Genomic DNA, 14,515 nt, shown 5'->3' with positions numbered 1-14,515 from the left:
GAGAGAGAGCGAGCAAGCAGATGAGGGGCAGAGAGAGAGGGAGACACAGAATCCAAAGCCGACTCCTGGCTCTGAGCTGTCAGCACAGAGCCCGACGCGGGGCTCGAACTCACAAATTGTGAGATCATGACCTGAGCCGAAGTCACTCAACTAACTGAGTTAACCAGGCTCCCCAGTCTTTATTCTTTACAGTTAAAAATATTTTCCCTGCTATTTATGTTGCCAATTATTCAATTCAGCTTTTCCTTTTTTATTTTGATTATGTTTTTATATTAATGCATATCTTAAATTTTGTATATTTATATATATGATACCTTCTATATCCAGTGTTTTATGTCTGCTTTAGAAAGAGGTGCCAAAATATGATACATTTTGCAATTTTGCCAGCATATTTCGTGTATTATTGATATTTCAATATATGCCACCTGGTATTTATGCAGCCGTGTGACAGATATAAGTAAATATTTCCTGTTTTAATAAAATAATCTTCAATGTTTTAAAACACACCAACTCTTAACAGTGAGGCGTGGAGATCTCTATTATTAAAACATCAGTTTACATTTTAGTCTGTGTTACGATCGGTAACATCACTTCCATAATGAGGATCATTTTCTCTCGTTGGTGAAATACAGGTGAATACAATGCCTTTCAATCTTATCATTTACCCCAAACTTGTAAATGTGTTTGCACTTGCTTTTTTTAGACAGCAAATTACACATTATTGTTGTGAGTTGACGATCATCAATATTTTTTGGTGCATATTCTCAGGGAACTACTGAACTCAGTGCACTTTTACACTTATAATCAAACCTCTCTATACTCTGTCCCCCTTAAGACCACCAAATTTAGTTTATTGAGGTCATAGGACAATTTTACTTGTATATTGGAAAGTTGGGAATGTGTTCTACGGACGGCAGAATGTAAATTGTAGGCACAAGAGACAGATGGCATGCCAAAATATGCTACAAACAAGAAACAATAATAAAACTAAACATTGATGACTGTGGCCAATGTAGTAAAGATCCTACTAATAGAAACAAATGCTAAGGAGAGGGAAAAAAAGACCTTATAAGAAAAGAATAAGTCTTTTTTAGAATACAGTGTTTCAGTGGATGATTTACTAAAGTAAATGAGGAAGTGCATGGTGAAGGTGTGGAGTAGCGCACCAGATGTGAAGGAGTGTGTTCTGAAGTGAGTCACATACTGGAATTCAGTGTGAATGAGTGTGGGGACACCAGAAGGGACCAAGCACCCATTCATCTCTGGGCTGTCAGCGGTTGGGTGCTTACGTGTCAGCTGAAGGAACAAAATGGTGAATGGAGGGATACAAATAAGTATTAAAGTGAAAACACTGATGACCAGGTTAATAGCATCATGGCCACTCAACTGTTAGGGTCAAGTTGATGTTGGAGAGATTATTTTTTATACATTGCCTACAATTCTACCTTACAACATCTCCTCAACTACCAAATCTAGAAACAGCAATAACCAGTTAATAACTAATAATATATTAGTTAATATATGTAAGTGATATACACAGATTGACATCCGGATTATCTGTTGCATTCAAAAGTGCATATCATTACAATAGGGGTGTGTTTTGGTTTTCCGTTGCTGAGTAACAAATTACGACAGCCTTATTGCCTTACATTCAGGTCACTGGGAGCATTCAGTCTCTGGGGTTGCCGGACTGAGGCTCCCCTTTCTCCCTGGCTCTCAGCTGGGTAACATTCTCTGCTCCCAAAGCCACCCCTGTGCTCCGCCCCACAGTCTTCTCTACAACATGGTAGTGTGAGAAGATTAAATTTAAGAATTCCCTGAGCTTGCACCAAAGGGTTAACAAGGCATGCGGATGAAAGTCGCCACAGGATGAAAGTGTCTGAGAACAGGTAGAGGCAGAAAGCCTCTGTGGCAAGGCAAAAGCACCCAGGATTAATCATTAAATAAAACAAAGCATAGAGCAGAAAGCAGCTACTGGGCCAAAATGGCCAGGGCTAATTAGCGAGAAAAATACCTTGTTAACCTGAGGTAGTGTGCACTATGTGTCTTCCCCTTAGAAAAGTTAAAATAAATAGATATAGTGCATGGTGCCTACAGTAAATGTCCATCTGCTCACCACAGGGACTTTGATTTGTCTTGATCCTAACCCCTAACACCACATACCTTCAAAACCCTTTTCTCTCACACACCTTCTTTTCTCCTCCAGGGCATTAGCCTGTCTCGTATTCAATTCTGCATCCACTCTCTTGCTGGACAAGAGAGAACTCCAGACTCAAAATCTGTGACAGCAGTGTGCTCCTTCAAGGCAGCAAAAGTATTTGCTACAGATAGAATGCCTCTGACTTCTTCCATTCATGCCTTTTAGACCTTCTTTTAAAAGGGCTTAAAGACTATTACCAAGTATTTTTGTGTATACTCAGACCCACCAGGACAGTCTCCCTTTTGATTAATTCAGATTGAACTGATTAGGGACCTTAACTACTTAAGCAAAATTCCTTTTGCCATGAAATGTAACATGTAATGGAGTGACACCCCATGATATTCAGAGCCTTCCTGCACTCAGGGGAGAGGTATATACACGGTCCACACACCAGGAGGTAGAAATATTGGGGTCATCACTGCCTATCACTGCCCACTCACTGGCTCCCAGTGCTTCACTTTTGTCATGGATGCAAAATAGATTCTCCCTTCTCAGCTCCCACGAGTATCATCACACTGTAGCACCAACTCAAAGTCTCAAACCTCACACCTAAGCCATCTAAATGTGGTGCAGAAGCGGCTCCTGGGTGCATGCAGCCCTGTGTAGTCCTGTAAGAAAGGAGTCTACACTGTAGCCCTGGGCAAGGGCAGGGGGGCATTTCTCCTCTGCTCATGGATCCCCAGAACCAGACAAGTCACCTGTCCCAACGCTCCATCACACAATGGTGGGAGAGGCACAGCATAATTGTCAGAGAGTCTGGTTGGAAATAGGGAGAATGGAGAGTAAATAGGAGTCTCTGACCCATAATAGTTTTGAAGTCCAGCAGGGTGAATGTACTATGTTTTCAGTTCTAGGGATAACCCTCTGTCAGTGGGTTTTGCCCTCCAAGCTTGTGGTGCTGCACTGTGTCACTCTTCATTTATAAGCATGGTGACACATGTTTGCAGTTGGGCACTGTTATCCGATGGCTTCATGCCACAATATTTTGGGGGTCTGATGACATCTCACTGATACTTTGTCTGTTTCGGTCCAAACCAAAAGAGTCTGCTGAAGGGATCTTCTCAAGAACCCTGTAACCCTGGCTTGAAATTCACTGGGTTTTGCTCTCAGGCAGATGCTCACCCAAACTCTCTGATGCAATCCTGTCTCTCCCCTTGGCTCCTTCTCAGGTGGCCGAGAGTCAGGGCCCTCATCCTCCTGGATGCCCTCAGTTCTGGCAGATCCACGAGGCACACCTTCAACCTTTAACCTCTGGAAAGGGCCCTTCTGTTACTGACACTGTGCTCTTTTGCTGCCCCTTGTGATTTAGCCAAGGTTATACAGTCACACTTTCAGCCTCACCTCCCTGCCATGCATTTGGCAGTCACTTCTGACTTTTAACATCTCTGCCACCCTGAGAGGCTGGCAGTTTTCAAAACCATCGGGTCCTGATTGCTTGTTGCTTATGGGTTCTCCCCTTGATTGGTTCCTTCCTTCTCACGAGCTACTGTAAGCAGCAAGGGATGCCAGGCTATGCCTTCAACACTCTTTGCAGTAATTTACTTCGCCACGAGGCCATTGTTGGTCTCTTAGCGGGACACGGTCTCACTGAGCTTTCTGCCGCTGCCAAACAAGGATGTCCCTTCCTCCATTCTCCAAAACCATTCCCATCCGTTATGTCCAAGCCTTCCCCAGCAACCCTTGCAGCCCAGATTTATTCTGTCCATCTAAAGCAATGCAGGCTTTTTCTAGCATGCTTCTCAAAATCTGACCAGCCTATGACCACTGCCTAATCCCACGTGGCTTCCACATTTTAGGTATTTGTTATAGCACCAAGTCACTTTCAGTACCAAAGTCTGCAGTAGTTTTCTACTGATGTGTCACAAACCAGCACATGTTAGCATCCGATAGTCTCTAGCTTAGTGTGTATGTTCCAGAGCAGAAATTCCTTGTTATAATTTTACGTGAGTCTAATCTTGTAGGGCATATGAAAGTGGAGTGCTGTATGATTACAGCATGCTTGTACAACATGTAGACAGAAGGTACAGCAGATAGGAGAGAAGCATCAAAATTCTGGTTGAAAAGCACATAAACCAGTGTTGACACATCTGAGCTCTATGAGTGATATATAAGTGCTACCTATTGTTATCACCATCTTTATCATCATCATCTTTAGAAAATGGGAGCTCTTTCCATTCCTTACAAGTGACAAAATCATTCACAAGAGAACTTATGAACTTCAGAGTCAGGCCTTCAATCCTTGCCATGGTACTATTCAATCACAAAGCACGGGGTTGAGGATGTGCAAGAAAAGTCAGTTAACCTCCCTGGATCTTTTCTTATTCTGTTTGAATTCACAAAATGTTTGAGATTAGAAGAGATAGTCCCTAAGCTCTCCTTTAACATCTAAAAATATAACAAACAAAAAGCAGAATCAGACCTATACATACAGAGAATGAATTGATGGTTGCCAAAGGGGAGGGGTTGGCGGGATGAACAAAATGGGTGAAGAATGTGGGAGATACAGGCTTTCAGTTATGGACTGAGTAAGTCACAGGAATAAAAGGCAGAACATAAAGAATATGGTCAGTCATACTGTGATAGCAATGTAATGGGACAGAGGGTTGCTACACTTGTGGTGAGAATAGCATCATGGGTAAACTTATAAAACCATGAAGTTGTCCACCTGAAACTAATGTAACATGGGGTGTCAGCTCTATTCAGAAAAATACACTATATGGTTTCAACATGAAGACCTTTTGACATATATTAGAATACTGTTGAATATGCTGTAACACTTCTCAACACTGCACTAGGAATACTACCTAATACATGTTAAGAACCAAGAAAAATATCAAGGAATCAAGAAAAGCACCAAAATGGTTTCTTATTACTTGAGTAAGAAAAAACTGGTCATTGATTTCACACTGGTAATTTTTACTCCATATGTGTGTGTGGATATGTATGGAGTAAGATTAGAAAAATGTATTATTAATATTATATATGCATTATATAATGAAAAATAAGAGTATATTTCATATAAACTATATATACATATATTATATATACTATCTAATCATATAGATAGATAATATATAGATTAAAGACATATATACCTATATATATATATATATATACACACACTCATACACACACACACATATATATATATACATATACACACACCTATTTTGATCAAGAAAACAAAAATGTAATGCAAAAAACTCCACCAGTATTGAATAAAACAATACCATTTGGGGATCTTGAAACTCCCTAAATAGAGTTCCTTTGTTTCCTCATTAAAGTCCTTACAATGACCTAAGCTACTCATTTCTTAGTAGTAGCCCTGATTGAAGTTCATTTCTTGTTGTTTTGAAATTTTCATCTCCTATCTGGAACACTTTGATTTCGATACAGAAAAATTTGGTCCATACCCACATGCTTCATCACATGATGACTTTGATCTTTGGCATATAATGGTAAAATTCCAACCACTTTTCACCCAAAATAAAGCAAGAAAAAGCAGAATATCAAAAAGCTACATAGGTAATGTGGCATAGAGGATACATTTGTTCTACTCAAGATTATTGTAGAATTTATGAGGCCATCACAGAGAATGCCAGAACACTCTAGAACACCTGAGAGCACTGGGCCATCCACTGTGCAGGATCAGAAAGAACGGGAGCCTCCCTCCTACGGAGGAAGAATTCCACGTGTTTCTGGATTCAACATTGAAAAGTCCACCAACTTGAAGGATTTCTGGAGCTCATTTATGTACATGCATGAAAACTCTTTCTTTCAGCTCAAATAGAAATGCCTCTAGTGGCATATGCACAGTATGATATAATTCACCAGTTCTTGTACAAGCAGAATCTTAAAGACTCACAGAACTCAATCAAAGTTAGAGTTAAATGGGACCTTCAAAGTTTACCAGAACATTCCTCACAAAACACAGACATTCCTGTACACCATTCACGCCACACGGTGATCCATTTTTCAGACTGAGCACCATCTAGCCAGAGCCTGTATCCTCTATAGGAATCCATTCAGTTTGGAAATCTCACATGTCCTATAAGCCACACATTTTTCATAAATTTCAATCAAACATTTCCCTAGCGTTTAACAAATAAATCTCATCTTTCAGACATCCATCCAAGTCACCAATGTAAGTCTAAGGTAGTTAGCACATTTTAACAAAACAACAAGAAAAATCTCTAAGATAAACGATGTCTGGCCTCCTTTGACTTTGTCTCATGATTCTCGCTGCCCTTGCATTCTAGCTTGTCACTTCCCTTGGATGACTCTCCTTGTTAACAACACCCAGCACGGAACAGAACAGACGCTGCCGTCCACAGTGGGTCCAGCGGGGCTCCCCATAAGCCCACCTTCTCTGAGTTCTTTACCTATCTTTCCTTCATGGAAGCTCATACGGCAGAAGATAGTTTTTGTCAATTATTAAAAAAAAAAAAAGCATTGCTTCATACTGAGTTTGAATGAAATAAAACTTTAGGGAGTCCCAGAGTCCTTCTCAGCTCTTGTTGTTTTAGTTGGTATTTGAAATCTAAGGATATTTTTTTCATTTTTATTCCCATTGCATTTTATAGTACAGTTTTGGTAAAAATAGAAGATTTTTGTGATGTTTTTAAAAAATGATTATATTATGTAACATATTAGCTACTTATGAGTATCATTTAAATTAAATATGAGTTCTCAACACATCACCACCCAGGATTGACAAGAACACGGAATCAATACCCTTAACCCCACTCCAAAGCTGTGACAGTGACACAGTGGAGCAGTCATCAGGGACACCCAATGTGCTATCTCGTAGTCTGAATTTCTTCCCCTTCTAACCAAGAAAACGACCAGATCTTTTTCTTCTGTGGCTCAATATCCTGCTGAAATAAAGATGCACTGCCTCTAACATTCTGATCAACTATTGAAATGAGGACATGATAGCGACACATTGTTTACATCTGCAATAATCCCAGGAGAGAGAATGTGTCCCATGATGGAACCAAGAGTGACAAAGACTAAGAGACGTTTGGTACTTCTGGGGTCCTGGAATTCTTCAACTGGGTAATTAGACAGGAATTTCAAGCCAAACCTACTCACTCTATGAAAAAATCATCTAATATATTTCATATTTATGAACTGAAAAATATTGGATCCTGTGCCTATCACTGAGAAATTCTGGCAATTTCAAAAATACTTTTTTCTATTTAAAAAATGCATAGTTTCAAAATACAGGGTGTTGATTTCTTGGAGCTGAGGATTTCAGGATTATATTTTTTTCATTTGTATAAATTTATTAAACATGAATTATTCAGGGTTTCTGAAGAACATTCCAAATATATCTATTAATATGACTCATTATTTGTTAGAACATAATTTCCTAAAATCACCATGCTTTTCACATAACTCTGGATATCACCCATTGTGGCATTTTAAATATTTTCTGAAACTTTTTCTATTTACTCTCCTCCCAGGCAATTCTCTCTCTTTGCCTATTTTAATTGGAACTCGGTCATCTCAGACCTATTTGCAATAAGTGGAACTGCAAGAGCAGCTTACTAAAGAGAACCTACCAAATAGTTTTATGCAGGGTTTTAAGATTTAAACTCAAACTTCATCAGAAGCTGCTAATGTAAGAGCTAAACCAAAGACAAACAAAATCACCATTTCCCAGTTGAACCGTGAACTGTCTTAACTGAGGCTATGATGCATATGCTGAAATAAGTAATCCGAATGTAATATGTAACTCTCTCCCGTCGCTGGATCAAAATGAAGGAGAGGGAATGTCATGGTTTTAACGACGTGTTAGAACACACCCCACTGTGCTCACACTGCATGGACAAAACGCCATTAGCACCTTAAGAGCCTTGCATCAGAGGACATGTGTGAAGGACAGAGAGCCAAGTGCAGAGAATCTTACGTTCTTGGAAGGATGTGAAGAGCATCTGAAATCTGCTGTTTCGACTGCCCTCATCGGCCCACATGCGGATCACCCCGAGACCTGTGCGGAGCATGACGTCATTGGCCACGGTGCTGCAGAACTTCGCCTTTAGGTCCCCCACGGAACTGCTGCCGTCATACACCGCCACAAAGTTCCTTTTGCATTCATTTGAATTCTGCATCTCATAGTCCAAGAAGCGAAGGTAGATCTGTAAAATAACAACAAAGATGCAGTAATTTCCTCAGCTCAAAACATGAAAGCAGCTCAGTGGGTACCAACCTCTCTATTTAGTCTCACAAGAGAGTCTCGATGACAGTCAATCTTAAGATTTTTCTCCTGGGGATAGTAGGAAATGAAGACGTACAACTGGGATCAAACTGTGTTTCATAATTTTTTCAAATGTTATTTTCCTTTCTTTATGGATGTAAATGTAGGATAATAATTTGAATTAATATTAAAAGAAAACAAATGATATCAAAAGACAGTCAATGATTTCACTTTATTTAAATCATTTCACATAACCACACTGCTTCATTTTTGATGTAGAGTATATAAAAAAAATAAAATAAAAAAAGGGAGAAAGCTAATCTATGATTATTCTCACCACAACATAGAGTCAAGCCACTTAGTTAAGTCTACATAGATAAAAATTAAATTAACATTTAATAAGCAAAAATGGCCCATGCAACCTACACTATAGATTATTTTTAAATCCTCCCAAGTACTCTATAAAGTTTTATTGTCCTATTCAGATGATGTAACGAAGACTCAGCTGGTATAAACTGGAAAACAGACGGGGTCTCTCTAACTCCCCAAGCTATGACCCTTCCAAATGTAACACCGCTTCCGATTATGCTGTTTTATGACCAATAGATATTATTTGACTCTGTTCCAGTGTACATTAAAAAAATCACAAGCAATTAATTTAGCCAAAGATAAGTTTGAAAAAAAGTCATCCGTCCATTCAAGCATCAGCTCAGCATTATCTATACCCTGGCCTTTGACTTGGTCCGAGACACTGTTCAAGGCACTGGGGCACAACAGTAAACAAAAGAATGAGGCCCAGGTTGAAAACACATGTCCATTAAACCATGCCTCATGGACGCAATGTCACAGCAAAGAAGTGATATAAAGAAAATAAATCTGTGCACTATGGAATAGTCCTGAAATCCAGAAGGCGTCCTTCACAATTATCTACAAGTATTTTATGTTTCTGATTTCTTTTTTTATTTATTTTTGAGAGACAGAGAGACAGCATGAGCAGGGAAAGGTCATAGAGAGAGGGAGACACAGAATCTGAAGCAGCCCCAGGCTCTGAGCTGTCAGCACAGAGCCTGACATGGGGCTCGAACCCACGAACCGTGAGATCATGACCTGAGCCGAAGCCGGACGCTTAGCCGACGGAGCCCCCCAGGTGCCCCTGTTTGTGTTTTCTAACATGAAAGGCTCTGGGATATTTCCTCTTACACACACTTCTATTACTAACGTGATGTGGACGTAAACTAAAGACTCATGTTCACCTAAAAATCCACTTCTCCTTCCATTTCTATATTCATTTCTGCTTATTTATTCATAAACTCTGAGTTCCATAAAACAAAAATTTCTCAGATTCAGTATGTCTGCCCTGAATTTTAAAGTTTCAATATTTCAAATTAAAAGAAATTTCTCTTTTGTCCTTAGTGTTCTTACTACATCGGGCACAGATCTTCATTAATTTCGCCTTCAGAATGGTGGTTTTCCATCTCTGCTGACATGACTATAATATTGCAACAGTCGTGGATATGTCCCAGGTTCTCACGTTCCAGTCCACTCCCAAAGCCCCGCCCAGTCAAAGTTATATTTCTAAGAAACAAATTCAATAATCATACTACAATCTTTAACTGATTTCCAAATGATTATAATTTTTTTTAAAGCTTATAAAGCAAGAACTGGCAAATTCTTCTTATGTCTGAACATTTCACACTTATTTTACAAAATGCCGTGCATGATGCACATTAGTCACACAAATTAACCCTTCCCTATTTTCTGCCTACCAACCTCTTCCTGATTTTTTTGTTAATCCACCGGTGCCGAATATTCACTACCCCCACTCTCCAACCACAACAGAATGATTTTGAACGTATTTTGAATGTAATTTAAGCCTTAGTTACTGGCTTCATGAAGCTTCTACTAAACCACATGCTCCTGAGAAGCTGGGGCAGTGGCGGACATTTTCATATTCGAAGTGTTGAACCACGTGTTGTGTAGACAGGTCACTGCATCAGTCTGTATTGGGAGGTACCTGTGAGTGGCCGGCTGACTGGAGAGTTCTAGTGTGTTGTTGACTCCATTTGCTCAGTCCCTGGCAACTACTGACTAGGCCCCTATATGCCAGACTGTTTTAAGTGCTGTAAGTAATAAATATACAGACTAATTGGCTTTTTATTATTTGCAGTAGGAAATCACATGCAAAAATTCCCCAAACAAGGTATTTCCAATGTCACTCTGAACTGTCAGAAAACCACAAGACAGTTGTTACAGAATCATAAGAGAGAGCTAACTGGAAACAAAAGGTGAGTCCCAAGTCCAGAAATACTCCTATAAATTTGAGGAAGAATAACAGAGAAATAGGGAGAAATGGACAAAAATTGAGAAACAGTGGAAAGCACTAGAGTTTTATGATGCTTTGCTAGGTGAGGTTTCATACGTAGGTCGTCTGTAACATTTCAGTTGGAGCTAGTCTAAAATTTCCAGACACTTTGATGTTAACTTCCATTACTACAAACATAATATATGTGCCCTAAAAAAGCCTGCATATTCCTCATTCCCAGGTTATGTTGTATTTTATTTTATCAGAAGCCCAACTATTACTCACATAACCCATCTGGGATTCACTTTTCCCAACCAAATATCACATTCCTGAAAACTATCCAGGAAATTCCAAAATGTCTCCTTGAAAAAGGCATCTGTGAAAATGTTAAACCTTCCAAGGCTTTACTAACTGCTTTGTTTTTTGCGTTTCACATGGATTTATAAAGAGGTATTGGGTCTTTCAGGTGACCTTTACCACGAAGCTGGAGCAAAGGAGACAAAAAGGTTGCTTACAGGATATAAACAAATCAATGTGGGAACCTTAAATAGGAATAAAATACCTACCTCTTGTTTTATAGCTCTTTTCACTACCCTTCATCACCCCATCCTGACTAAAAGAAAATAAATGGAAAGCACTATAAAAATATAAATACCTATAAAATCTAGAAATTTTTTTCCTGTAAGGTAATAAACTTGCGAAATGCGATAAAAAATCAAATCTGAATTTATATTCTCAAATATAATACAATCAAACCAACATAGTTTATCAGCCCTCAGAAGAATATGCAGTTAGAATCGTAAAAATACAATTACCGATAGGAGAAAATACTGAGTGGGGTAACTGAAAAGATCTGTTGGACCGTAATGTAAAGTAACCGTCCCTCCCATGTCCTTCCAAAGCTACAAAAACCAAACGCTAAGCCCACAGACAGGGAAAGAATTAATCATTTGACTAATTTAAGAAAGAAGGATATTTGAGAGCCTGATGTTTCCAGGCTGAGTCAATGGCCTAACATGCCTGAACAATTGCTTCAAGTATCTTTCTTACACTGAATGCAGAAGTCCAGCTCAAAATGCTAATTTATTATTTGCATCCTGTACTGGCAATAATCTGAGACATGTGCTAATGCCTGATTTCACTCGAATCTCCCAGTAACAATATACACTTGTTACAGTCATTTTCAGATGAAAAAGCTGAGACTGGGGGAGAGGAGGGGAGAGCTAAGTAACTTTCTCAAAGTGACCCCAGGCCCTTAGGTAACACATCGGTGTTGAACTCAGACCCACCTCACATTTGCTACTTCCCACTGCATTGCACAGACTCCTATATATTTTTTAAATTATCACAGATTTATATTCCAGAAAGAAACTTATAATGTTAAAGCAAACTGCAATCAAATAAATAAACGAGCAGGCGAAGCCAAAGCATGTCCATTCTCCTACAGGGGCTGGGAGATATGTTGGCAGATCCAGATAAAAATGAGATTCACAGAAAATAAATGGGTCCCTCTGAAATAAATGACTGTCTTAAATTTCCTGAAAAATATTATTATATAGAAAGGCACTGTTCTGGTTAGAAAAGCAATTTGCATTTTCCGCCCATAGTTTCTCATCTGACAGTTCTAGAAAGTGTCCACGTCTTCCATACGAGGTGACTGATTTGTATTCTTACATGAAGCAGAATGACAGAAACCTAAGTTCCTTTTTATGTTTAAAGGCCATTCTTAGTAGACAGAATACTATTTAGAGAGGAGGTGAACAATTAGTCACTGGATTTTATATATTCCCTTCTGGAGCATTCAATTATTTTTTAACTTCATTTTTCTTAATAATTTAAGAAAAGAAAGAAAATATGTCAGTGGATATTGCCTGTACTGGGTGCAGAGAATTGGGGCAAAAGTCAATATCATTAGCCAGAAAAGTGACCAAGCTTCCCCACGCCAGCTCCAGGATACATCATATCAAAGCCTTCCTTATATTATCACTTAAATGATGTCTTGTCAGCCTCAGGTTTGTGTCATAAGATCACCAAGGGAAAGAATGTCACATGACAGGGTTTTCATTTAAGGTAGAAAACTGCAGAAAGTTCTTTAGTCTCTCTGCCGAGAAAAAGGGGAAATGATAAACAGAATCATATATAACTCCAGCAAAATAGTCGGATTAAAATCTCCCCTCAGTGAATCATTTTGATGCACTCGTGTTTCTAATCAATCACAAAGAGTTTGAGCTGACAAAGTGATTTACTGACCAGGACCAGAGGAGATTCAGAACACATAAGCAATTTCTAGTAATATCTGTCTTCCAAATCACACTAATATGGAAAGCAGAATCCCTTCTGTGCACTTAAAGCAAGTAACTCTAGCTAACGATTTACAAAGTCATATATTTACAAACAAACATTTAATACCAGCCTTCCAACCTGGTCCCTCCCCTAATGAAACAATGATATGCAGAACACAGGCATTGTTTGGGGCAATTATATAAAACTGGCCAGAACAGATTTCTCCATGAAAATACACACTAAATACACTATGGTCTGAAAAACGCTGTCCATGGTTTCCACTTTGAAAAATAAGCTAGAGTCTAAAAAAAAAAAAAAAAAAGCGTGTAGCCTAGGATTTCTGAGCTTGTTGTTTTAGTTGTAGCTGGACATACCAGACTTTATCATTTTAGATATGATATCCCATGAATTCCAAATGTAGCAGCATCACCTTTATTGAAAGGAGAACATTAGATCATCATACTCTTTTCTGAATTGTTGAAATAACATTCCCTACAGCAAATCCAGGTAAGCATACCAGGTGGTTTTTCTGGCATGTATGAGGAAGCACCAATGGCTTTAAAGTCCATCCCCCAAATCCAACAGCACAAAACAGATTTCAGGGGCGCCTGGGTGGCTCAGTGGGTTAAGTGTCCAACTTCCACTCATGATCTCGGGGTTCGTGAGTTTGAGCCCCACTTTGGGCTGTGGGTTGACAGCTCAGAACCTAGAGCGTGTCTCAGATTCTGTGTTTCCCTCTCTCTGTCCCTCCTCTGCTTGTATTCTATCTCTCTCTCTCTCTCAAAAATAAATAATAAACATTAAAAAAAACCACCGAGATTTCACTTAAAAACAAAGCTGAGCCCTAACATGTTCATGGGTGGGTTTAATTTTGTTTACCCAATTGTATTTCCATTTTTGGAGATAATCGACTCAGACTCAATCTTCAGAACACTAAATCTTACTTTTCATTGTAATCGAGTATAGTTACTACCCTTCACCTATTGAGTTTGTTTTCTCCTTGCCCCATAATGAGCTACCGAAACAGAGTAGCTTTACCCGTGTCTCTCTCTCAGTCTGAAGGGTAGAGGTAATTGTGGGCTGGACTGTGTTCTTTGCTAAGAGCATATGAGGCAGAAGACCTGCCCACTTGCTGTTCTAGGACCAAAGACCATTTACCAGGGATCACTTTATGTTCTTAGAAAACGTTCTTAGTTGTTAGTTCCTCTGATTTCCCCTTTTGTTGATAGACATAGAAAATCCAGCTTTTAAAGGGCTCATGTGATTAGATTAGGCTCACTTGAATAAAGTCTCTTTTAATTAGCCCAGAGACAACTGATTGGTAACCTTAATTGCTCCAGCACAATCGCTTTTGCCAGGTAGTTTAACGTAATCAGGTATGTGGTATTTTATATTCATGGTTCCCCTGATTGGGCTGGAACTCCTCGGTGTCATCTCTAAGATTCTGCCTACAATTAAGTTCATCATATAATTAAAACAACCTCACTATAAAACATTGACTTACTGTGTTTGTCAAGTTTTCCTGCTT

The 14,515-nt window shown here is 39.1% G+C and overlaps 1 protein-coding gene across 3 annotated transcripts in view; it reads right to left on the bottom strand.

Annotated features, from left to right (window-relative positions):
- The window catches only part of NETO1 (neuropilin and tolloid like 1), a 102,360-nt gene that overhangs the window by 25,623 nt on the left and 62,222 nt on the right, over positions 1–14,515 (bottom strand). For all 3 annotated transcript variants that reach the window (XR_003902513.1, XM_029922169.1, XM_029922170.1), the window contains exon 4: positions 8,115–8,343. Coding sequence is in view for 2 of the 3 variants with exons in the window: in XM_029922169.1 (XP_029778029.1) it covers positions 8,115–8,343 (229 nt within the window). In the remaining variant the exon portion in view is untranslated. The remainder of the gene's footprint in view (positions 1–8,114; positions 8,344–14,515) is intronic.

The sequence above is a fragment of the Suricata suricatta genome, chromosome 14 (genome assembly GCF_006229205.1).
Source record: "Suricata suricatta isolate VVHF042 chromosome 14, meerkat_22Aug2017_6uvM2_HiC, whole genome shotgun sequence".
NCBI classification, from domain to species: domain Eukaryota; kingdom Metazoa; phylum Chordata; class Mammalia; order Carnivora; family Herpestidae; genus Suricata; species Suricata suricatta.
This window is presented reverse-complemented; position numbering and strand designations above follow the sequence as displayed.